The sequence below is a fragment of the Hevea brasiliensis genome, chromosome 9 (genome assembly GCF_030052815.1).
Source record: "Hevea brasiliensis isolate MT/VB/25A 57/8 chromosome 9, ASM3005281v1, whole genome shotgun sequence".
Lineage (NCBI taxonomy): Eukaryota > Viridiplantae > Streptophyta > Magnoliopsida > Malpighiales > Euphorbiaceae > Hevea > Hevea brasiliensis.
Window position 1 is genome coordinate 90,372,608 of NC_079501.1, and position 26,867 is coordinate 90,399,474.

At 32.6% G+C, this 26,867-nt stretch overlaps 1 protein-coding gene across 1 annotated transcript; it reads left to right on the forward strand.

Moving 5' to 3' along the window:
- The first annotated feature begins 19,625 nt into the window (after positions 1-19,625).
- On the forward strand, positions 19,626-21,524 carry LOC110651638 (cytochrome P450 CYP736A12-like). Its single transcript, XM_058153929.1, has 2 exons — positions 19,626-20,363; positions 20,544-21,524. Exons 1-2 carry the CDS (start codon positions 19,674-19,676, stop codon positions 21,357-21,359), a joined length of 1,506 nt encoding a protein of 501 aa, XP_058009912.1. The 5' UTR covers positions 19,626-19,673; the 3' UTR covers positions 21,360-21,524.
- The last annotated feature ends 5,343 nt before the right edge of the window (positions 21,525-26,867 follow it).

Consider the following 26,867-nt stretch of genomic DNA (forward strand, 5'->3'; position numbering starts at 1 on the left):
ATCGGATTAGCCCTTTTTTTTTCTTTCCTCTTCTCTTTCAACGCCCCGACACTCTCCCTTTGGCCCCTCGTTTCTCTCTCCTCTCTCCTCCTCTCGCCGGCCGACCTCCACCGCACCCTCCCCAGCACGCTGGCGCGCTGCCTGGACACCTCCCTCTCGTAGGCTGCCTCTCCAAGATCCCGAAAAATCACGCCAAAGTTCCCCTTTTGAGTAGTGCAACCGTTTGTCTTCCCGGGGTAATTTCGATCGATCAAGCCACCGATTGGACCAAGTCCAATCCTAAACCTCATCTACACCTCGAGAACTTTCCATAGATACCAAGTCTATTTCGGCTTTTGGGCTAAATTTCTCCCAAATCGGGAAGTCCACGGTGATTCCGAGAGTATCGGCATGCTGCACTCGACGAAAGCTTTGTGGCAATACAAATTTTAAAATTTTTCGATATCGAAAATTTGGTGGGTCTCATGGATTTCATAGTGTTTTCCAGGCTTTAAACAAACTTATCTATTTTTGTAAAAATTATATTCTAACCCTTGGTAGTATGAGCTTTGCGTAGGTACCTTCGTTTTGTAGAAATTTGAGCGACGCCCGAATCTGCACTTTTGGGCCGGATAGACAAGTTGCTGGAGCCATTTAAGAAATCAGATTCGAATTGCAATTCCTCCCCACCATTTACAAATGCCCCAGACGCGTTCCAAGCATTAGAATTGGCGTAGGTAAACCCAAACCTTTTGTTTCTTTATTTATCTAGTGCTGAGTTTAAAATAAAAATCTATAAAATATTCGTGGGTAGCTAGAAAATTATAATTCCTTTTGCATTAGCTTTATAATATTGTTAAGGACCGCAGAAAAAAAATTTAGAAATTTTAGAGCTCGTTTGAATGATTTTTATAAAATATTAGTTTAGGGACTAAAACATAATTTTTTAATTTGTGAGTATTGCCTGTTTTGGAGGGCCCAGGAGGGGCCATATGATGTTGATGGGATATGGATTGAGGTGTATGAGTTAGAAGTGTTATTTGAGCCCTTTTACAAGTTGGGTAGGTCCTAGGTACAGGAGAAATTCTGTTGAATTTTCTGCAAAACCTAAGTTGTCTTTGACTCTTTCAAAGTTTTGTTTTAAGTAAATATTGATCAGTTTATAATGTAATTATTTAGGTGAGCTGGGCCAGTCTTCCTCCTATGTCCAGCTGCCATAGTGACTTATAAAGTACTGTGAGTAGATATTGATTTTACTTATAATTTCAATATTAGTATATATTCAAGGCATGTCCATGCATCACTTATAGATATATGTACATAGTTATTTGCTAAGCACGCCTTGTATTGCATTTATATTTGATGACATTACTGTGGTTGTTGCTTTATGATGATCTAGAGCTACGTGTGTGAGTTGGCGTGCATGTGGTGTGTATATGGATATGGGTAGAACAGGTAGACGCGGCTAGAGCTTGACTCATTGGGACTCGATCCTTATTATGGATAAGTTGGGGTAGGCACGGCTCGAGTTGATCTCACTGGCCCCTGCATTTGGATGTTAAGAGAAAGTTTGGCTTTGAGTTGATCTCGCTAGTAGAGGTTGGAACTAAGAGAGCTGTGTAGGGGATTAGCTCCCATATATATGTGTGTGTAAGTATGGATTTGACACATGGGTGTGTGAGTGCTCCATATTGCCTTTGGTGTGAATATGACTTAACTTGTTTGAATTGTGTGAAGATGTTGCATTTCATTCATAGGGATGCACTAGACTTAGATAGTTATAAAAATTGTATGTAAACTCAATATCTTACTCTATGAGTCGAACGCCCACTCTTGTTCACTATCTTTTTTTTAGGCTATAGGAGGGCTTTTCTTTGTGACTTACCTGCTTTCTTCCTCACAGGTCTACTAGTCACTGTATTTTATATTTATCTTATATTATTGATTTAAACTCTAAAACTTTGCATGTGCTAGAAATATTTTATTAATTTAGGGCTGTAAAAGAGTATTAATTGAGATTATAAACTTAATATTATGTATGTATGGTTGAATGGGATGGACATATATGATCGATGAGGGAGCTGAGCTCCCATTAGACTTCTTTGATTGATCGAGGATTGTAAGGTAAGGATGAGCTGAGCTCCCCAAACTTGTATATTTTGTGATTACAGGTCGGGTGAGTTGAGAATTTCCTGTTGGATGGTCTAGGTTATGGCTGGACTCTGTCCGGTTGATTTCTTGAAAATGGGCTTGGATATGGGCTTTAAGGTTAGGCTAAAGAATAGTTTGGCTTACTACGGGCTTTGGAGGCTTTATAATAACTTAAGTCCTAATACCGGTCTAGCTCAAAATTTGGGTCGTGACAAAGTTGGTATCAGAGTTTAGGCTTTAGATTCATGGGAAATACCTGTCTAAGGCCTTAAGAAGAGTCTAGTTAGGAGCCACATGTGGAGTATAGGATCCATGTTCGTCCTTGCATTGTTATTCTTGCATCTAGTTTCTGCTTTATGTACCTATGTGTGATTATGAGTTTGTAGAGATGCTTAGCATGCTATTTTGGATTTTGTGGGCTAATATTACTGAATTTCAAGAAGATGCGTAGAAGTAGAAGAGTTGCCACAACTCCAGAACGGGAAGTGTCGGATGAAATATCAGCACAAGATGAGGTGCTTGCACTAATGAGACAGGGTAGGAGACCAAGAGCTACTCAAGTAGAAAAGCAGCAACCAACAGTTCAGGAACAGTCTTCCATGGCCTAGGGTCCTATGGATCTAATGGCAACTATTTTAGCTAGTCTACAGAGGACTATTGATATGATGGCACAATATATGGTCTGCCCTCCACAACAACAGCAGCCCACAGTACAAAGAGTGGAATCGTATAAGCAGATTATAAATTTTAAGAAATTGGTGCTGGGTATTAACGACACTATGGATTATGCCTATCGGTTTCTAAACTCCTATAGACTGGCAGGGATGAAGCTACAGTTAACTGATAGGAGATTAATAAAATGTGTACAACATGTATTGGGGCCCGTGCTTAGATAGTGAATGTCAAATTATGTGCTTCCTTGCATTAAAGGGCTATCATGGACACAGTTTATTGAGCTGTTCATCAACAGATTTGTACCAGAGAGTTTCAGAGATCAAAAGCAGTGGGCCTTTGAGGCCTTAAGACAGAATGGTAGGTCTGTAGATGAGTATGCTTTTGAATTCTTAGAGCTAAGTAGGTATACCCTGATAGCAGTGGCTACAGAAAACATGAAAGTGAAGAGATTTCTGAAGGGGCTGGATAGGAAGTATGCAAACCTGGCTATGTTGTCAGATTAACCCTTTGATATAGTAATGGATAGGGCCAGGCAAATTGAAATTAGCTACATAGGAGATGATGGGAACAGAGCAAAGAAAAATAGGGTTGAAGGGTCATCCAGTTTCCCACAAATGCACACCATGGGTGTTAGCCAGAGCCACCACAGTGGAAGGATTAGAGGGAATAAGAAAGTAGGCCACAAACAAAAAACTAGAGGATTCAGGCCAGGTTATGGTTCAACTAGTGGTCAGAGTTCAGGGTACAGTAGTTCTCGATTTGGTTTAGGGTCCTCCTTGGCGCCATGCACACAATGTGGCAGATCACACTTGGGGCTTTGTTTGATGGGCTTTGGTGGATGCTTCAGATGTGGCCAACAGGGCCACTTTGCCAGGGAATGTCCCATGTTCAACGAGCACTTGATGGGGTCACAAGGTTATTTTGGTAATATGCCTCGTCAGATGCATCCTGGCACATCTAGCATGGCAAGCAGGCAGTACAGTGGCCAACAGGGCCGTGGACAGGGAGGATGTGGATTTGGAGGCAAATCTGAAGGCAGGAGTCAACTTTAGGGTTCTACAGCTCAAAGTAGGGTCAAGCTCGAGTTTTCACCTTAACCCACCAGGTTGCTCAAGCTTCAAATGCAGTTGTGGCAGGTATTATTCTAATCTATTCCTTTAAGGCACGTATTTTGATAGATCCAGGTGCTACGCACTCATTTGTTTTTCCTATTTTTGCCCTAAGGTTGGGTAGGAATCCTATAGCTCTAGAGTGTCCTTTGTCTGTAGCTACCTCACTTAGTGACAACATAGATATAGATATGGTTTTTCCGTGTAGCCTAGTGGTAGTAGATGGAAAAATTCTTCCGTTAAACTTGGTTCCTTTGCCAGTGATGGACTTTTATGTAATCTTGGGAATGAATTGCCTATCAACTCATTATGCCACCCTGGATTGCAGAACCAAAAGGTGTATTTTCATATAGTTGGAGTAAAAGAGTTTAGTTTTGATGGTGATAGAAGCATAGCTCCATACAATCTAGTATCAGTGATTAGTGCCAAAAAGATGTTAAGGCGTGGATGTCAGGGTTATTTGGCACTCTTGAGGAGTTTCTGAGATTACCACCAGAGAGGGAAATAGAGTTTTGCATAGACCTTGTGCCAGGTACCATCCCCATCTCTATGCCACCCTATAGAATGGCACCAGTAGAGTTAAAGGAGTTGAAGAAGCAGTTACGATAGCTTCTAGATAAGGGTTTCATCCGTCCAAGTACTTCACCTTAGGTACTCCTACTTTTTTTATGGGGAAAAAGGATAGATCTTTGAGATTGTGTATAGACTACAGGTAGTTAAACAAGGTGACAATTAAGAACAAGTGTCCACTTCCTCGGATTGATGACTTGTTTGACCAGCTACAAGGAGCAAGGTATTTTTCAAAAATAGACTTGCGATTGGGTTATCACCAGTTGAGAATTCAAAGTGAGGACGTGCCAAAGACAGCGTTCAGGACTGGGTATGGTCATTATGAGCTCCTAATGATGTTTTTTGGACTCACTAATACACCAACGGCCTTCATGGACTTAATGAATAGGGTGTTTAGGCTGTTCCTGGATCTTTTTGTCATTGTATTTATAGATAACATTTTGGTGTATTGCCTCACCAAAAAAGAGCATGTTTAGCATCTGAGGATGGTGTTATAGACTTTAAGAGAGCACCAGTTGTATGCCAAATTTTCAAAATGTGAATTTTGGCTGGAGAGCATCTCATTCTTGGGCTATGTAATTTCTAATAAAGGTATTTAAGTGGATCCCAAGAAAATTGAAGCAGTAATTGACTAGTTTGGACCCACAACAGTCATTGAGGTGTGAGTTTTCTAGGCTTGGCAGGCTATTACAGGCGCTTTGTGCAGAATTTCTCTAGGATAGCAGCTCCCCTAACCAAGTTAACTCAAAAGAATATCTCATTTTTCTGGTCAGACTAGTGTGAGGAAAGCTTCCAGAAGCTTAAGAAATGTCTAACTACAGCCCCTATATTGACATTGCCTGTAAGTGGAGAAGGACATACAGTGTACTGTAATGCCTCTAGAGTTGGGTTAGGGTGTGTTTTAATTCAGCGCATAAAAGTAGCGGCTTATGCTTCACGACAGTTAAAGGTGCACGAGCAGAACTACCCCACTCATTATCTAGAGATGGCGACTGTAGTGTTTGCATTAAAGATTTGGAGGCACTATCTCTATGGTGAAGTATGTGAGATGTATACTGACCATAAAAGCTTAAAGTATATTTTTTAACAAAGGGACCTAAATCTAAGGCAGAGGAGATGGATGGAACTTTTGAAGGATTGTGACTACACCATTCAATACCATCCTGGAAAGGCAAACGTAGTGGTACATGCTTTAAGCAAAAAATCATCTGGTAGTTTGGCGCATATATCAACAGAAAGGAGGCCATTGATCTAGGAGTTGCATGAATTAATGGATCAAGGACTAGTCTTGGATATAGCAGATGCAGGTGCATTCTTGGCACATTTTAGGGTAAGGCTAGACCTGCAAGATAGGATCAAGGTTTCCCAGCATAGGGACCCACAATTAATGAGAATTGTGGAAAGGGTACAGCAAGAAGAAGACTGTGAGTTTGGATTTGGGGCAGATGGTGCTCTTATGCAAGGCTCCAGGATATGTGTGCCAGATGTGGACAACCTTGGAGCTGAGATCATGCAAGAGGCACACTACACACCCTATAATATCCACCCAGGCTCCACCAAGATGTACCATGATGTGAAGGATAGGTACTGATGGAATAGCATGAAAAGAGACATAACAAATTTTGTGTGCAAGTGCTTGACTTCTCAGAAGGTGGAGTTTGAACAACAAAGGCCATCAGGGAAGTTATAGGAGATTCCCATTCTGGAGTGGAAGTGGGAAATGATTATTATGGATTTCATAACTAGGTTGCCTCATACCACACATGGATATGACTCAATATGGGTGATTGTGGATCGCTTGACCAAGTCAGCTCATTTCTTATTTGTATGGACCACTTACTTTGTTGCCTAATATACTAAGCTCTATATTCGTGAAATAGTCAGATTACATGGAGTTCCTGCTTCCATAATATCTGACAGGGGACCTTAGTTCACTTTTCAATTTTGGATAAAGCTGCAGGAGTCACTTTACATACAATTAAACTTTAGTAGAGCCTTTCACCCTCAAACAGATGGGTAGTCTGAAAGAACAATTCAAACACTGGAGGATATGCTTCGTATGTGTGTCCTAGATTTTGGAGGTCAATGGTATGATCAGCTACCATTGGTGGAGTTTGCTTATAATACCAGCTATTATTCCAACATTAGGATGGCACCTTATGAGGCGTTATATTGTAGAAAGTGTAGGTCCCCTCTGTGTTGAATAGAAGTTAGAGAGGCAAAGGTACATAATGTAGACCTAGTACAATACACCTTAGAAATGATCCCTTTGATCAAAGAACATCTAAAAATAACCTTCAGCAGGAAGAAGATTCATGCAGATCCTAGGCGAAAGGATGTAGAGTTTGCAGTGAGTGATTATGTATTCCTAAAGGTCTCTCCGATGAAGGAAGTTACGAGATTTGGGAAGAAGGGCAAGCTAGCACCCCGATACATAGGGCCTTTTGAGATTACTGATAGAGTTGAAGCAGTTGCCTGCCATCTGGACTTACCACCAAGCCTTTCTCATGTCTACCCAGTATTCCACATCTCTACGTTGAGGACGTATGTTCCTGATCCTTCACATGTGCTGCAACCAGATGTAGTAGAGTTTATGTGATGCCCCTTACCCGTCTACTGTATAGCCAAGCAAGAAGTGCCACATTCAGTGCCGGAGCACCCTATCTTATTTTATCATATCTATTGTAAACTTTTGATGTCATTTAAAACATGTATTCTATTTGTAGAATTTTTTTTATATATATATCTTATTTCTGTGGAGACCCAGACAGAGCCTCCCCTGTTTTATTAGCATTTGGCGGGTTTCTACTAATCACCTGTTAACATGTCCATATTCATTTCACACATTTCCATATCATATCTCTTTTATCATATCATTCACAACTATTTATGAGATCTCAAAATGAAGTATCATCTATTGCATTCATATAGAAATTCATAGATAATAAATTACAAGTTTTCATTTCAATCTCAAGTTTAATTACAAGTCCAAAATGAAATACATCATGACTAGACATAATGAACTAAAATACTAGTCTATACATGGGCCCTACCCAAATATAAAAGACTGGTGAGGTAACTCTGGTCGGTGGCAGATCTGGTTGGAACTCTGTCCGAACACTACTGTGACAGCTACTGCTGATCTCCAGTACCTACGCGATGGAAAATCAACGCGCTAAGCATAATGCTTAGTGGTGCATAATTTATAATAATAATAATTTAACAATTGAAATAATAATTGCAATTCGTGATTTCTGGGTCTTTTACATTTTTTTATTACACTTTAGAAACAATTATAATTATTTGGATCTTTTCTGTTTACTTATTGTATATTCAGTATTAATTAATTATTATCAATGCCCAAGAAACCTATAACAAATTATAAAAGCTGGATGCATGAGAGTATACTGGTTAGACAGTCATATGTCTATCCAGTATACGTCTGTCAGGCACGAGGCCAGCTATCAGGCACGAGACCCGCTGTTAGGCTTGTAAAGCCAGAAATAAAGTAGACACAATGGCCAATAAGTAGGCATATAGCCTGTAGAATAATCATACCAGACATATATTGTCAGTTCATGATTTTCTTGGTAGGCAGTACTGCTAACTATAGTCCCTAATTGGTATACCAATTTATCCAAACTAAATAAATAAGTCTAGGTATACTATGGGCAATTAAGCATGATTTTAATTATTTTAGTACTATTCACTGTTACCATTTTCTAGTACTATTCAGTGGTACTATTAATTTCATATTAATAGGACATTAGTCCCAATTTACATATTCATATCATTTTTAATATTTAATTAGTCTTATGAGTATTTTAATCACCATGTATAACATTTTTCCCATGAACCTTTCTTTAGGTTCATTTTGATGTGTTATATTTATCTAGGAGCTTGACTAAGTTAGGATGTCTATTTGGTCACACTTCCTCCATAACAAATGCTCCTCTATGTTTAAACTTGAATTTCAGTTTTTGAATCACTGAATTTGGGGCTATAGAACTCAAGTTATGATCAAAATACCATAACTGGTCCCTTTGCCTCTAAGCTATCAAGAATTTACAATTTCTGGTCAATAAATTTTGACCAGTTATTCGATCATTTTATGGTCATTTTTAGACTTAGGTTCCTTCACAAGATATGTTCCTCTATGTCTTAGGGACTCTCAGGTATAATTTCATAATTTTTCAAGCTTGGTATAGTGAGTTATAGTTAATGTATTAACCTGGACTCTTAATCCTATAAAGGCAATAGTCAATCTTCAGGGCAGTATGTTTGTACCTCTTTTTAGGGTCTTTACACTTAGAATTTGGCAAAGGTGTCTAAATCAATGTTCTAGCCCTAAGTATCATGTTTTTAGATCATATTGGCACATCTCAAATGGAATTTCCTAATGGGAGTTATGGCCAAATGAACACACGGGTATCAAATGGCATTCTGGGTTCAACTTAATATTTTCCAGATTTCAATTCCTAACTTTGGCTAATATTTTCCCTATGATGCAATGGTTTCTAGAGCTTGGTCAAAACATAAAAATTGTTGTGCTATGTCTTATAAAACTTTTGGCACTAGTTTCACTCAATTTGAAGCTTTGGAGACCAAGTTATGGCATTTTTGCCAAAACTGGTCAAGCATACCAAAGGAACAGTATTTTGGATCATTTATGGGTTGGCAGTTTTAGTGACCCAATTTGTGCTAATAATTTGACTTAGTTAAAGGCAAAACTGGGTCAAGTGGTCTTCATGAAAAGTGTAGCCCTATGTCTAAGCTTTCCATTGATGTAAATTTTAGGTCATTTGGACCAGTATAGAGAGAGTTATGACCAAATAAACACGTGGTCATTTTCTGAGTTTCAGTGTTTGGTCATCCGGGTTTGGGCAGAGAATTGGTCATGATTTTGACAAAATTTGGGTAGGGTTCCTTCTTGAAAAATGAAGGTTTGGATTTCCCAAAAAATCTCCAATTAGCCTCATACCAATTGGGGCAACACAAAAGGAGATATGACAATAAAAAGCTACTAGATTCAACAACAACACAACCTGCAAAAAATTCACACTCCCAATTTCAATCTCCTTCTTCTTCCAAACTCCCAATAAGCATATATGGAACTTCTATAAGCATCAATCTCAACTCAATTAGGTCAAATTCATGCATTTACACAAGATTCTCAATCATCTACACAAACCCTACTTTCCAAAGTTTCAAATTTACACAAACCCTACACAACTAACTCCCAACATTCTAACTCATCATCATTCTCATGGAACCATTTTTTCATTACTTAAAAGTAACGAACTTCAAGTTCCATGGCTGCCCAAAAATCAAGGGTTCTTTCTTTCAAATTTTCTTTTCATTTTCATGATATTTATACTTGGCTAAACATGTTTTTCATGTTTAATAAAGAAAAGAAGAGGGATTAGTGCACTAACCTTACTTGACCTTCCCAAACTTCAATTTTCTTGCTTCCTATGGGTGTCTATAGCTTCCTTAGGGTGTGGGGAGTATTTTTTGTAAAGGAGACTATGGGTTTTGATGTGTGGAAGCTTGGGAAATCAAGCTTGAAAGCTTGACAAAAATAGAGGGAAATGGGGACTAGGGTGGACGTCAAAGAGAGAGGGAAGAGATGGAGAAGATGACTTTAGTTGGTGAGTTTTGTCTTTTATGCTTTATATTTATATATTTATATGTGTACTTAATTTGTTTTAAATTTTCATAAGCTTTTCTTTTCTTTTCTTTTCCTTTCTTTTCTTTTCTTCTTCTTTCTTTTCTAATTCAATTTATAAAGTTTTAATTCATACTAATTATTTTAATTCTCTAAATTTTTAATTTGATATTTAGGTCAAAATTCACCTTTGAGGGTGAAATGACCAAAATGACCTTAGTAGTGCATATTGGGTTATTTTTATTATTTTTGTACTAATTTATAAATTCTCTAAATTTCAATTTATTTTTCTCTACATTTTTCCTATATTTTCTTAATATTTATTTCTTCAATTTATGTCTCCTCACTATAGTCTAGATGTAGTTCCAGACATTTTGACTATCCGAATAGACATTAGTTGTCGGAACAGTAAAATGTACGGACTACCTATGATGAGGGCGTTACAGTTGAATGAGAACCCGACCTTCGAGAAGTAGCCTGTAGCCATAGTGGACTATCAGATGAGGTAGCTAAGGTCAAAGCAGGTCCCTATGTTTAAGATTTTATGGAGGAGCCAGTTAATGGAAGAATGCACTTGGGAGTCAGAGCAAGACATGCACAACAAGTACCCATACTTGTTTAATATGTAATCCTATAATTCTATTCTACCTTGTGTAAAATTTGAAGATGAATTTGCTATAAGGGGGAAAGAATATAACACCCCTAATTTTTAAATAATTATTTTATATGTAAATATTGATATTTTATTATATTAAATATCATGAAAATTTATTTGAAATTTTCTGAATTTTTAAAATTTTCTGAAGACAATAAATTTCATCGATTTTTAGAAATTAATTTAAAGACCACGTGGCAAAATTAAAAATATATTTAAACTCCACAAATTTTTTCAAAAATTTTTTGCCTCATTTTTGGTCCTAGGGCAGAGTAAAAATTTAATTTAGGATATTCTGAATCAAACCAGCTAAATCAAATTGGACCAGATCGAACTAGTCAAATCTAACCCCTGATAGTATGGGCTTCGTGTAGGTACCTTCATTTCGCCAAAATTCGACCGGCACCTAGATCTGCAATTTCGGGCCAAACAGAAAAATTATCAAAGCCATTTCAGAAATAGGAATGGAATTCAAGCCTCCCTAACATTTGCAGATGCCTCAAATGCTTTCTAAGCGTCAGAATTGGTGTAGGTAAACCCAAACCTTATGTTTCTTCATTTACCTAGTGCCAAGTTTACAATAAAAATCTATAAAATATTCATGGGTAGCTAGAAAATTATAATTCCTTTTGCATTAGCTTTATAATATTGTTAAGGACAGCGAGACAAAATTTTAGAAATTTTAGAGCTTGTTTGAATGATTTTTATAAAATGTTAGTTTTAGGAACTAAAACATAATTTTTTAATTTTGTGAGTATTGCCTATTTTGTAGGGCCCAGGAGGGGCCATATGATGTTGATGGGATATGGATTGAGGTATATGAGTTAGAAGTGTTATTTGAGCCCTTTTGTAGGTTGGGTAAGTCCTAGGTACAGGGAAAACTCTGTCGAATTTTTGGCAAAACCTAGGTTATCTTTGACTCTTTCAAAGTTTTGTTTTAAGTAAATATTGATCAATTTATAATGTAATTATTTAGATGAGCCAGGCCAACCTTCCTCTTCCGCCCAGCCGTCACAGTGACTTGTGAAGTATTGTGAATAGATATTGATTTTATTTATAATTTCAATATTATTATGTATTCAAGACATGTCCATGCATCACTTATAGATATATGTACATAGTTATTTACTAAGCATGCCTTGTATTACATTTATATTTGATGACATTGCTGTGGTTGTTACTTTATGGCAATCTAGAGCTGCGTGTGTGAGTTGGTGTGCATGTGTTGTGTGTATGGATATAGGTACGACGGGTAAATGTAGCTGGAGCTTGACTCGCTAGGACCCAATCCTTATTATGGATATGTCGGGGTAGGCACAGCTCGAGTTGATCTCGCTGGCCCCCACATTTGGACGTTAAGAGAAAGTCCAGGTTTGAGTTGATCTCGCTGGCAGAGGTTGGAACTAAGAGAGCTGTATAGGAGATCAGCTCCCATATATATGTGTGTGAGTATGGATTTGACACACGGATGTATGAGTGCTCCAGATTGCCTTTAGTGTGAATATGACTTGACTTGTTTGAATTGTGTAAAGATATTACATTTCATTCATAGGGATGCACTAAACTTAGATAGTTATAGAAATTGTATGTAAAATTAATATCTTACTCTATGAGTTGAATGCCCACTCTTATTTACCATTTTTTTTTTAGGCTACAGAAGGGCTTTCCTTTATGACTTACCTGCTTTCTTCCTCACAGGTCAACTAGTCGCTGTATTTATATTTATGTTATGTTATTGATTTAAACTCTAGAACTCCGCATGTGCTAGAAATATTTTATTAATTTGGGGCTGTAAAAGCTTATTAAATGAGGTTATAAACTTAATATTATGTATGTATGGTTGAATGGGATGGACATATATGATGGATGGGGGAGCTGAGCTCCCATTAGACTTCTTTGATTGATTGAGGATTGTAAGGGTGAGTTGAGCTCCCTAAAGTTGTATATTTTGTGATTACAGGTCGGATAAGTTGAGAATTTCCCATTGGATAGTCCAGGTTATGGTCGGACTCTGTCCAGTTGATTTCTTGAAAATGGGCTTAGATATGGGTTTTAGGGTTAGGATAGAGAATAGTTAAGCAGGTTTTGGAGGTCTTATACTGACCCAAATTCTGGGCCAGACCGGCACTAGGATTTGGGTCATGACACTTTCTTATTTGTTTGATCCACTTTTATTTTTGTGTCTAAATTTGAAATCTTAATTTTATCGTATAATTCTTTTTATTCATGATCACAAACTAAAAATCATAGAAAAAAAATATATTTGCGATTTCATCGTGCTACCACAAACCAATTATTAAAGCATGAACCAAAGCTATAATAGATGGCTTTGAAGCATTAAAGAGTATGCACTTTTTCTTAGTGGTAAAAAAAAAAAATCAGGTTAAATAGATTTAAGTTTGGTTCATATAGATTTGAATTTCTTGTCTTAATTTTGAGTCAATTTAATATTTATTAAGACGTTATGTAAAAGGATATTCAAATTAAATTGAAATTAATTTGTGATTACATGTATTTTTAGTCCTAAGATTTGGAACCAATAATTTAGTCTATGTATTTTTAAAATTAAAAAAGTTAGTCTTTCACTTTTTACTTCATTAACAAAATAATCCCACCATTAATTTACTGTTAACCCATGTTTCAATTGAAACAATTAAGCATCTAGCATTTTGAGGAAATAATTTAGTTCTTGTAATTTCAAAATCAAACAAGTTAGTGTCTTACTTTTCAAATTTTATATTTAAATAATTATATATTATATTTAAATTTAAAATATAACCTATATACATACATTATTTCAAATATATAATAAATATAATTTTCTATTAAAATGTCTTTTTTGCCTCGTATTCTAAGTTATTAGAAATAATTATGCTAAAATATATGTATACATATTCACAATAGCTCCATTAAATTTGAGTTTAGAATTAAGATAATTAAAATAATTTTCTATATTTTTATTAATTTATAGTTAAATCTTACAGATAAATATTATATTAATCAAACTAATAAATATCATGAAATTTCAATTTTTTATTTACTTATTTTGCACAATATTAACAAACTCATTAAATTTCATAACATAAACAAAATATTGTCATATTATAAAATTTATAAATTTGATGAATATAATATTTATCTATAAAATTTAACTATAAATAAATAAAAATATAAAGACTTATTTAACTATCTTAATTTAAATATATTTTATCGCACCCTCATGTATTTGGATTTATAAATTATGAACATAAATGCTTATTTCTAATAATTTAGGATATGATGCACAAAAAATATTTTAATAAAAAGTTATATTTATTATATTTTGTATATGTTAAGTTTTAAATTTAAATATAATATACAATTATTTAAATATAAGGCATATTAACTATTTAAATACAAAATTTCAAGTGTGAGAGACTAATTTATTTGATTTTGAAAATATAGACCTAAGTTATTGAATACATACTTCAAGGATTGTATTATAATTAACTCTTTGTTTTGTAAGCTAACTTAAAAACTCATTAGGCAAAGAGCTTAATAAAATTTAAATTGAAATTGATAAATTAAAAAAAAAATTAAAATTGAATGAAAATAATAAAATAACCATCTAAATCGAAAAATTTTAGATGGTTATTATATTTTGTATATGCCATGTTTTAAATTTAAATATAATATACAATTATTTAAATATAAGATATATTAACTATTTAAATATAAAACTTTTAAGTGTGAGCGACTAATTTATTTAATTATGAAAATATAGGCTTAAGTTATTGAATACATACTTCAAGGATTGTATTATAATTAATTCTTTCTTTTATAAGCTAACTTAAAAACTCATTATACAGAGAGTTTAATAGGATTTAAATTGAAATTCATAAATTTTTAAAAAAGAAATTGAAATTAAATAACAATAATAAAATAACCATCTAAATCAGAAAGTTTTAGATTATATAATATCCTCACTAACATGTATGTTTATTTCTCAATTCATGTAAAATTTATTATATGAGATTTTGTTAAAATTTTTCTTCATATAATACATTAAAACGTTTATAATTATAAATTATATATTAAAAATTTTATTCAAATACATATAATTAGTTATATTTATCATGCACTTTTGAAAAAAAAAAACTTAAATTAATAAAAAAATATTATGTTATACTTTCATGTTGATATATTATTTTTTTTATTAGATATTGTAAAAGTATAAATTTAAATATAGGTCTATAAAGTGAGTGATATATTTTTAATCAATTTATTAAGTTAAATTAGATTGTATCAATATATTACTTATATTTTATCGGTTATTAATTTATTATTATTCAATATGAATATATCTAATAAGATTTGAACAATAAATTTCTAGATGGATATCTCATGCATTACGCTCTAAGTGATGTAAATTTGGAGACTAATAATATACACAATCAATTATGAATATGTATAACAATGAAAAGTTAAAGATAAATGGAAATATCATATAATTATAATTAATCGTTGATATTATGATGCCTGAAGAGTAATGCCCCATTGTCTTCTGGTTATTATTTTAATAAATTCTATGCTCATTAAAACAATAAATAAATAAATAATGCCCCATGAATCTAGAAGACACTTGGAGCTATATGTATAGAGCATCACAAGATCATCAGTCTTTGCTTTCTATTTTGACGACCAGAATAGACCTACTACTCATGATACATAATGAAAGTTTGAAAGCAAAGTCTAAAAGGAATTCTTGATGTTTGTTCTCAACTTTATATTCAATGATGCAACGGGTGATGCCCAAATAAGTAAAATTTTCAACAAATGCATATATATATATTGGGAAAGTTGAAATTAATCCATTTTTAACGTTTTATACAAATTAGTCTAAAATTCTAATTTGAGTTTAATTTAATTTAAAAATTAAAATTTATATATTAAATTTTTTAATTTTTAATTTAAATAAAAAAATTAGAAATTTTAATTTATTAATTTTTAGAGTAAATTTCTTGATTTTTTAATTTAACCTTCAAAATCAAAGTTCAAGTTGTTAATATTTTTTTAATTTTAAAAAATAGACTATTTAATTTTTATATTTTACTTTCGTTAAGTTGTTTAGTCCCTCTTTCAATTTTTTCATTAGTCAATACCGGTCAAATTATTATCTAGCATCCCTATTTCAGTGAAATTAATTAATTAATCCCTATACTTTGAAAAAATATATTAATTAGTCCTTATAATACGAAATTCTACTATTTAAATTTTAAAAATAATTTCAAATTTTTATTTTAATTTTCTACATTTTTGTTTTCCCAAATATATATCTAAAATACGCATTCCTCTCTCTTTTCCTTCTTCTCATATTCTTCCCTCTCCCATGGCTAAGTAATTCCTCCTAAATTAGTCATCATCCAATGGCATCTTCTGGGCCAAAGTCAAAGGCAAAGCCACCAAAGGAGATCGAGAGGAAGACAGAGAAGCTTACTTCTTAGCAGTGAAATTAGATTCGATCAAGCCATTTTAGCTCTTGAGGAATAGCCTGTACACACAGAGCTTCTATTGAAACTTAAATTTATACTCTATTTATTTTATAAAAAATATTTTCACATTTTTAGTATTTAAGGTACTCAGAAAAATAATTTAATAAAAAGTATTTAAAAAAATAAATAAATAATACTTCCTCTCTTCAAGAAAAGAAATTATTTTTCGAATTTTAATAATTTTATTGAAATATAAAATTTTATATATTTATAACATAAATAATTTTATTAAAATGTGAAAATTTATATATGTATATCATAAATACAATATTTGTTTAACATTATAATTAAATAATAAAAAATATTTTTATGAAAAATATTTTCTTTTTATGAAAAATATTTTCTTAGAAAATATTTTTCATATATAAATTATTTTCAGTAAAATGGAGGCTTAAAATCTCATAATTTTAGAGATAACTTTAGTATAATTGAATTAAAGTTCATTAATATAATTTGAACTATTCATAATTATTATTTTATTATTATAAAATAAAGGAAAAGAAAAAAAATTAAAAATGTAATTGTTTACTTTCACGTTAATAATTTAATTAAGTTTAATTAAATTTAAAATAAAAAATATCGATTATATTTTTATGTTTAAATTTTATATTTTTAAATTTTATTTATAATAATAATAATAATAATAATAATAATAATAATTATTATTATTATTATTATTATTATTATTATTATTATTATTATTATTATTATTATTTGAAAAGTTTGTACATTCATTTGTTTCACTAGATTTTTTTTTTTTTTTTTTTGTATTCTAAGTTAAACTTTTTTAGGTAAAAAGATGTATAAATATATGTGAAATGGAGAAAAAAAAATTAAAATTATATAATTAAAATAAAAAATAATAAGAATAAAACTCTAATTAACTAACATATCAATAAAATTCTTTAAAAATATTTTTTTTCTTCTTAATAAATAAGAAAAGAGAGATTTAAAAAATTTGTCACAGTATATTTAAAATATCAATTTTATTTATATATCATTTTCAATATCATATCAAATAAAAAAAAAGGTTTCAAATTGAGGGAATATGACCTTCTCTGTCTAAAAAATTAAACTAAATTTTAATATATATATGTCCAAGACATATAAAAATTTAATTTAATAATTTAAAATATTAAAAACTGTGTATGCTTTTTCAATTATATCACACACATATATGTACAATTTGATTCATAGATTACTAATTATATTCTTTCTTAAATTTAAAAAAAAAATTGCATTCCTTAGATGAAAGATAAATATGAACATAGCTTGCCAATTTAAAATTAAAAGTTACAAATAAATATTGATGTGTATAAAAAATAGACCGAAATTAATTTTACCTCAAATATTATCTTAAAGAAAAGAGATTAGCTCAAGTTTTATATATAACATAAACACCTTATTTTAAATTAATGTTGAATAATATACGTTATTTACGTTTAGACATTAACATATAAAATATAAAATTTGCACGTAAATACATCATAACATTAAAATAAAGTAAGCCTTTTGAAGTGAAATTCGACTCAATTTATTTTCTTTATATGATATTTAAAAATAAAAATTCTCATGAAAGTCTCTTAAAAATATTTTTTTATATAATAACTTAATTTTAATATTTTTTAAAGTCCAGAAGAGATATATCATAATATCATTTAATTTAATAATTTTTATTAAATACTGAATATAAACACAAATATCTAATACTAAATCTGCAAATCTATATAGAAATTAAGAAAATATAAAATTATTATTGGGTTTAATTAAATTAAAAAAATTAATCAATTTTCAAAATTAAGTGAAAAATTGAGTGCATGTATATGAACACGGCGGATCTCTTTCTTTACAATCTCTATGGCTGCTTATTAAATAATAATAATAATAATAAAAAGGTTACTGAGCCACATTGACCATTTTCACATTCCACAGATTTGGCTGCCGCATGAAAACGTGTCAACTTCTCAAATTCCACAGTGTTGGCTGCCGCATGAAAACTTGTCAATTTCTCAAATTCCCATTCTACAGCACGTTGGCTGCTCATCAGCATTCCAATTAAAAAATATAAATAGTTTTAGAAAAGTATAAGGACTTGACTGATATTTAATATTTTAAAAATTATTAATTATATTATAATTTTTATAATTAAAATTTATTAAATTTAATTTTAAATTAATTTTAAAAATTAGTATATTTTAAAAATATTTTTTTAATAACAATTTCGAAAAAAAAATCTTAATATATTTTTTAGTGAATATCTGAAATTCAAAGAATAACCTATTATAAGACTTGTATTCGTTCACATGTTAATTACTCAGAGAGTTCTACATAGCCTTTTGCTTGAGTAAGCAAATAGAAGGAAAAAAAAAGTTTATAAAGTTCATTTTTATTATTATAATATCATTATATAGCCTTTGTTATTTATATGGTGTTAAAAATATACTCATAATTTTAGTCTTTCATAATTTTTTATTTTCTCATTTCCTTTTTTTTTTCACTTAAAGTTTGTGGAAAAGTTTTTAAAAATTGGAAAAAAATTAAAATTTTTAATTTTTATTATTTTATCCTCTTTTACTTTTTCTAATTACGGTTTAAATAAAAATAATTTTTTAGCTAAATGAACAAAAAAAATTAAAATCTTTGTAAAATTTTTCAATTTCATCAAACTTTTTAATTTTATCAATTTAGTCTCAAACTTTTTATATTATTTACAATTTTTGTGATAAATTTATTTAAAACAATTGAATTCATTAAATGACAAAATAATTTAAATCTTTTTGCTCTCTTTTTTTAATTTTATTAATTTATTTAATAATTTTCATTATTTTAATTGGTTTTAGCAAACTTTTATTGAAAGAAAAATATTTAAATATATAATTTTTTTATCTTAACTTTAAAAATTCTCTCTTTATTTATATTTTTAATTCACTTTGTTTCACATTTTTGTAAAATTTATGACTTAAAAATAAAAAAAAAACTCAATAATTTAAATATAAAATAAATATAAATATTAATCATATGATTGAAAGAAATCTAATTATAACTTTTAAATATATATATAAATTAATTAAAATAATTATATTTTCAATTGAATTATCTAAGATAAATTAATATGAAAGATTAGAATTAAATTGATAAAATTAAAAAGTTTATTTTTTTTAATTTTTTATTGCTGAGTAACATATGGTGGGGCCCAAAGTCAAAACAACCTTGAAGCACTCTGGCGGCTGAATAGCACTATAAATGCCAATCAAGCGATTGCTTGATACACGATGACAATTAAACACCTGATCCAACTACTACTTTCATCATCGTCATCTCCAAGCTCCAACTCCATGTCTCCAATAGTATCAGCTATATTCTTGGTCCTTCTCGGATCTCTCTTGCCTTTCATTCGTTACCTTCTGCGCTGCGCCGGAAACTACAAAAATGGCCAGAAACTACCCCCGGGTCCCCGACCCCTACCAATCATTGGTAACCTCCACATTCTAGGGAACCTTCCCCACCGATCTCTTTACCATTTAGCCAAAGATTATGGCCCCATCATGTCGTTGAGGCTAGGCTCTGTACCAACCATCGTGGTATCGTCTTCACAAGCAGCTGAGCTGTTTCTTAAGACCTATGATTCCATTTTCGCTAGCCGTCCAAAACTCCAAGCTTCTCTCATGTCCTATGATTCCAAGGGCATGGCTTTCACTGAATACGGTTCCCATTGGCGCTACACGAGGAAGTTGTCTGCACTACACCTTCTCAGTGCATCCAAAGTTGAGTCTTTTGCACCGATGAGAAGGGAAAAGATGGGGTCACTGGTGGATTCATTGAAGAAAGCAGCGGCGGCGAAGGAGGTGGTGGATTTCAGTGCAAGGGTTGAGGCAGTCATACAGAACATGACTTATAAAATGGTGTTTGGAGGAAGTGACGATGATGAGTTCGACATGAAGTCGCTTATTATGGAAAATATGAACTTGGCAGGAGCATTCAATGTAGCTGATTATGTGCCTTGCTTAGCAGCATTTGACCTTCAGGTATATCTACACGTATTGCTTATACAATAACTCAAAATTAAATTACTGTATAATTACGAATGAGCTTGAACTTTATTGTACTGGAGTCCTTTCTAGACTGTGTGAAGATTCTAAGAAAACTAAGTTGAAACTCAATGAGAAGAAGATAATTTTAACAAAATCTTGTTTTTCATATTACAGGGATTGACAAGGCGTATGAAGGCTTTCAGCAAGAAAATGGACGAAGTCTTAGAGAAGATAATTAACGAGCATGCAAAAGAAGCGCAATACAAGAAAAATCAGCCGAAAGATTTCATTGATGAGTTGCTTTCCTTGATGGATAATTCTCAAGAGGAGATTGATCGAGCTAATATCAAGGCACTCATGATAGAAATGATTGTGGGTGCATTCGACACTTCAGCAGCCACCGTTGAGTGGACATTTGCAGAACTCCTAAGGAACCCAAGGGTGATGAAACGCCTCCAAGAAGAGATGGATAATGTCGTTGGATTGAATAGAATGGTGGAGGAGAAAGATCTGCCCAAGTTAACCTACTTAGAAATGGTGATCAAAGAAAGCTTGAGGCTGCGTCCTGTTGGACCATTATTAATCCCACACGAGTCCACAGAAGACATCACTATTAATGGATATCACATTCCAAGCAAATCTAGAATCATGGTTAATGCTTGGGCAATCGGGAGAGATCCCAGTGCATGGCCAGATAATGCAGAAGAATTTTTCCCTGAAAGGTTCAAGGCTACAAATATAGATCTTCGTGGACATGATTTCCAGCTTATCCCATTTGGTTCAGGACGTAGAGGGTGCCCAGGAATGCATTTAGGGCTCACCACTGTTCGGCTTGTTCTGGCCCAGTTATTGCACTGCTTTGATTGGGAGCTCCCTGATGGTTTGTTGCCTAATGAAATGGACATGAGCGAGAGATTTACCCTCACAATGCTCAAAGCAACCCATTTGCTTGCTGTACCAAAGTATCGCTTGCTTGTTGACAATGTTTAAGTTTGCAGTGAATCTTGTATGATCGGCATGTGCATGCTTAGCTTCTATGATGTTCTTGGTGCTGCATAAAGCTGAATTATCACCAATATATGAGAAGAAGATCAAGCTACTGTAATAATGGAAAAGTTTGTACTCATTATTAAATAATTATTTATCCTAGTTTTTAAAGGCTTAAAATAGAATTCTAAGTTCGACGTAGCCCATCTATGAATAAATTTGTTATTTTTTTTTTCTTGATCCAATGAATAAATTTGTTATTAAAAAAAATAATTACAATCACATTAATTTTTCCTCTCACACAAGCGATCACAAACACTGCACGTTACAGGGCTACTTTCTCACTATGCGGCACAATGCACGCAAATTCACAGTGGCACCCAACAATATATAGCCACATGCCTCTCCTAATCTTAAATGGACAAAAAGTTGAAACTTCTGCCACTAAGTCAAGTCCAATTTTGGACTTCAAATCCTCCTTCTACTATGATTAACACCGAATTTTAAGCCCAATTTCCCTTCTTTTTCTTCGATTTCTTCTTAAATAAAATTCTAAATCCTAATTAATTTAATTTAATTTTACTTATAAATTAAAAAAATGACTTAATATAAGCCAAAAAATTATAAATAAAGTATCTTTACTTATAACTTATTTACATATATTAAAACTACTTTTTCATAAAGTAAAAAAATTATATTATATTAATAATTTTAAAAATATCAATACATTCTCATTTTAATAATTATAACACTCAATTATATATATATATTTTTTTTATCAATTTAGTGAATTAAATTACTTTTTAACAAAATATTTAAACTATTTATAAGTTAATTTTACGTAATTTTACTAAATAATTAACTATTTATTTTTAAATTAACTTATAAGTTAAAAAATATTTTTTATGTCAAAAATTAAAAGTTATTAACCAGACCAAATACACTCTAAATTATTGTACCCATAGCAGCATCTCCCTAAGTTATACTACAAAGAGTCTAGTTAATCTAACAACAAGAAAAATGGCATTCTTATCGCTATCAAGGTTGGAGTTAACATAGGAGGCAAGATTGGGCTTGGTGTTTGTAGCTTTTTCAATCCGTTGCTCTGTTTCTGCTTGAAATCTGGTCATTCCGAATGGCTAGTCCTTTTGATGTTCTTGTTGGGTCATGTTTTGTTATTTGCTTTCTTTTCTGCTTATTGTTAGTCCTGTTAGTGTTCTTGTTGATCAGCTAGGTCATCTTTGTACCCTCTTGCCACGGTACAAAGATATAAACCTCCACCAAGCTATTATAAGAGGTTCAACTTATCTCCAATCTTGTCCAAAGAAACATCGATTTTGTTGAAGGATCTTATTTCTTATGGCTATCCTTTCTGTTCTTTCGATTATTAGGACTCAAACGTTAATTTCAAATCGTTATATAATAGCAAAAGCTCATTGAAAAATTAAAAGAATTGAAGGAAACACTAGCTTATTTTAGTTCCTTTTGCTTAACAGCTTGCTTGGGAGAAAATTTTTATAGGTAAAAGATGAGTTTTTAAAGTTCTGCACTTCTTTGGGAGGAAAGTTTTTAAAGAAATGATTTTCAAAAATTTTAAAACTTTCAAAACCCTCACTTTTTCGACTCATCAAATTAATGAGTTACGAAGATTTTAGTATTTTATTTTTTATTATTTTATCTTATCTTATTTTTTAAAGCAATTATGAAGGTGGATAATCGATGCCTCTACTACTATTTTTCAACTACATACAATGATAAAAATTTACAAAAATCTTATCTTATTACTACATTTAATTTAAATTTTAATAATACTTTTTTAATATCATTTTATACATGATGTTAATGTAATAAATAATATCAAGATAACTTATTTAGATATTAAATTAATATGTAAAGTAATAAATAATAAGGTAACATGATGCCACTCGAAGGATCTTCCAACTGGATTATACTCAAGCATACAGCGATAATCAATTAGTATAAAAATTTATCTCACAATATACATGTTGAACCTAAACTCCAATCTCTAGCTAACAGACCATGAATATGCTCAAGGAGAGTACCATTACTACTTAAAGCATCTCCTTCATCAGCAATACGGGCACAAGCATTTTAATTATTTATCTCAACACCAATTGCTCGATAACTAAGATCCCATTTAACTACCTTTAATTTTAGATTTATTTTAAGAAAAAAAAAAAAAACTTCTTCATCAAAATGTTGAAATTAAGGACAAGATTAGCTTGACTATTGGATTTTACTTTCATGTTATACTAGTCGTTTTAATTGTGCATTGCATATCTTATTTATTCGTTTAATCTCTTTTTTTTTTAGAAGCAAATTATTTTATTAATAATTAAACCAGGAAAAACTTAGTATAGGAACATTCAGTTAACCCAGATTAATGACTAACCTAATTACATCCAATTTAGGACGTATCATACTAGGTGAAAAAATCTGTAACTTACAAAACGAACGTGACAAGACCACACTGAAAACCAGAGGAACAAAACTAATATACTCGAAACTTAAACAAAACAACAAAATCGAAAGACAGAGACACAAAGAAGAAACAAAACACAAGAAACAGATGCAAGATAACCAGGGAAGAACAATCTGCTGCAGTGGAGAACCAAGCTACTGAGCAAGAGTCAATGTGAGAAAAAGCGACAAAATTTGTAATTCTAGATAATCCTTGCCTTGCTAAACAATCAGCAGCAAAGTTTGCTTCACTTGGGATTTTGAAGAGCTCAATAATAAAATGGAATTTATGATTGAAGAAAGGCGCCATGGAGCTGAATTAGGAATTTTAACCGACCATGAAATAGCATAGAAGAGAGTGTATCAGAATTTTGATTGAAAGCTTTCGAAGGAAAGAGTCTTCCATTGAAGAAAGAGAGAAGCAAAAGAGCCAGGTAAACAGAACTTGAGGTCCCACCAGGCCAAGAACCAATTCCATATTCGCCAAGAGAAGGAGCAATGGATAAGAAGATGTGAAACATTCTCGGGTGCTGAAGAACAAAAAGGGCAGAGGTTTTGTGAGGAGTCAATAACTTTGATGGTGCAAAGCCAATCCCTAGTGCAGAGACGATCATGACATGCAAGCCAAGTAAGAATCTCTGCTTATGGAGGAGCAAGCCCAAGCCAAATGAATCCAACTGGACTTGACTGATGAAAGGAAACTGATGTGAGACACTTATATGGGGAACTCACTGAGAAGTTGCCATTTGAAATGGGTTTCCACACCAACTGATGATCTTCTCTGGATGAGCACAGCTACACCGAATTTAAGAGTGAAAGGAGCTGAGCCAATAAATTTAATTCCCATTCAAATAGATTTCGCCTCCATGAAAGATTCCACTCCCAAATACTATTATTCCAGCTACCAAAATCATGGAAAAAACCATCAGGAAGGCAAGAAACATGAAAAAGTCTTGCATAAAAAAATTTTAGAGCCACATCAGATACCCATTTATCATGCCAAAATCTGACGCGAGAACCATTTCCAATAGAAAATTGAATATTATCCATGATCAAAAGTCCATTGCAATTAGAGATAGAAGACCTTTGAATGTCCCTCCATGGTGTAGAGATCTGATTCCCAGTGGCGAGAAGAAGGCCAATGTCATACAGCAATGAGTATTTCAAACTCAGAACAGCAGCCCATTGAGATTCAGGCTGGCATTGTAGCCTCCAGAGCCATTTAAAAAGCAAAGCTTCATTGTGGATAAGGATATTGTGGATGCCCAGACCACCAATTTTCTTTGGCCGCATAAGAATCTCATAGTTGATAAGATGGATTTTTTTTGGAAGCACACCCAGACCAGAAAAAATGTCTTATGAGCCTTCGGATTTTCATAGCAACACCTTTTGGAATTTTAAATAGAGACAGAAAGTAAATTGGAAGATTGGAAAGACATGATTTAATGAGGGTGAGACGGCCTGCAGGAAACAGAATTTTCCCTTTCCAGAATGCCAATTTATCTTCAATCTTCCTAATGATAGGAAGCCAAGTTAAAGCTTTTTTTGGGTTTGCACCGAATGGCAAGCCAAGGTACAGGAACAGCAGATGCCCCACTTTGCAACACACAAGAGAAACAGCCGAGGAGAGGACATCATCATCAACATGAATACAATAGATGGTGCTTTTATGAAAATTTACTTGCAAGTCAGACATTGCGCAAAAGCATTTAAGAATTCTAGAGGTAGCAGCAACATATTCAAGCTTTGGTGGCAAAAGAATAGAGTATCATCTGCAAACTGTGGATGAGAAATTGACAAAATATTTTGTTTTTTTTTGTGACTTGAATTTTGGATATATTTTTTCATGGACTCGAATTGTGACTAGACCCGAAAGTTTTCGCGTTGTGACCCGATTGGGATAAAAAGATGGACCAGTATAAATATTGTAATATTCTACCCTTTGTGGTAGAGTTATGAGATATTCAGAAAGTACACTGGGGTTAGGGTTTGAGAGTTCTAATTGATTGTACTTGCTCTTTTCATTATAGTAGAACATTTTTTCTCTTGTCTTGGCCGTGGATATAGACCCTACGGTTGAACCACGTAAAATCCCGTGTTATTCTTCTTCTCTTTTTAATATTGTGTGATTGTGTGATTTATGTGTATGCCTTAGATTTGCGTGCTTGTTATAACAAACTGGTATCAGAGCTTTGTGCGCAAAACTTAGGGTTTACAGATGGCGTCGTCTTCAACGAAGTATGAGATGGAGAAGTTTGATGGTGGATCAAGTTTCAGTCTGTGGAAGATTAAAATTAAATCTTCTTTGATCCTACAAGGTCTATGAAAGGCAATCGAGGATAACTTTCCAGAATGTATGAAAGAGGCGGAGAAGGCTGATCTAAAGGAGAGAGCCTTGAGTGCAATTTTCATGAGCGTAACTGATAATGTTTTACGCGAAATTGCTGGTGAAAGCTCAGCATCTGCGGCATGGAAGAAATTAGAGGAGTTGTACATCTGCGGCATGGAAGAAATTAGAGGAGTTGTACTCTGCCAAATCGCTGACCAACTGCTTGTATCTAAAGAAAAGACTTTACAATCTGAGAATGAGCGAAGGTACGCCTATTAATGAATATCTGGATGAATTTAATTCGATCATTATGGATCTGAAGAATATTGATATTGAGATTGACAGTGAGGATCAGGCCCTTATTATGTTATGTTCTTTGCCACCCTCCTATAAAACTTTTGTTAATACTCTATTGTATAGGAAAGACAGTATTTCACTAGACGATATTAGTAATTCTCTAAAATCGAAGAAGTTGAAAAAGAAATTTCCAGATAATAGAGAAAGATTTGAGGAGGAAGGTTTGGTGAGCAGAGGAAGAACACATTCAAGGGAGGGTTCTTTCAGCAGGAAGAAATCTAAGGCCAGATCTAAATCAAGAATGAAAAAGGCCAACTGTTTTGAGTGCGGAGAGCAAGGTCACTACAGAAGAGACTGTCCCAAGTTGAAAAATAAAAAGGGAAAACAACCAGAAAGTTCTGCGA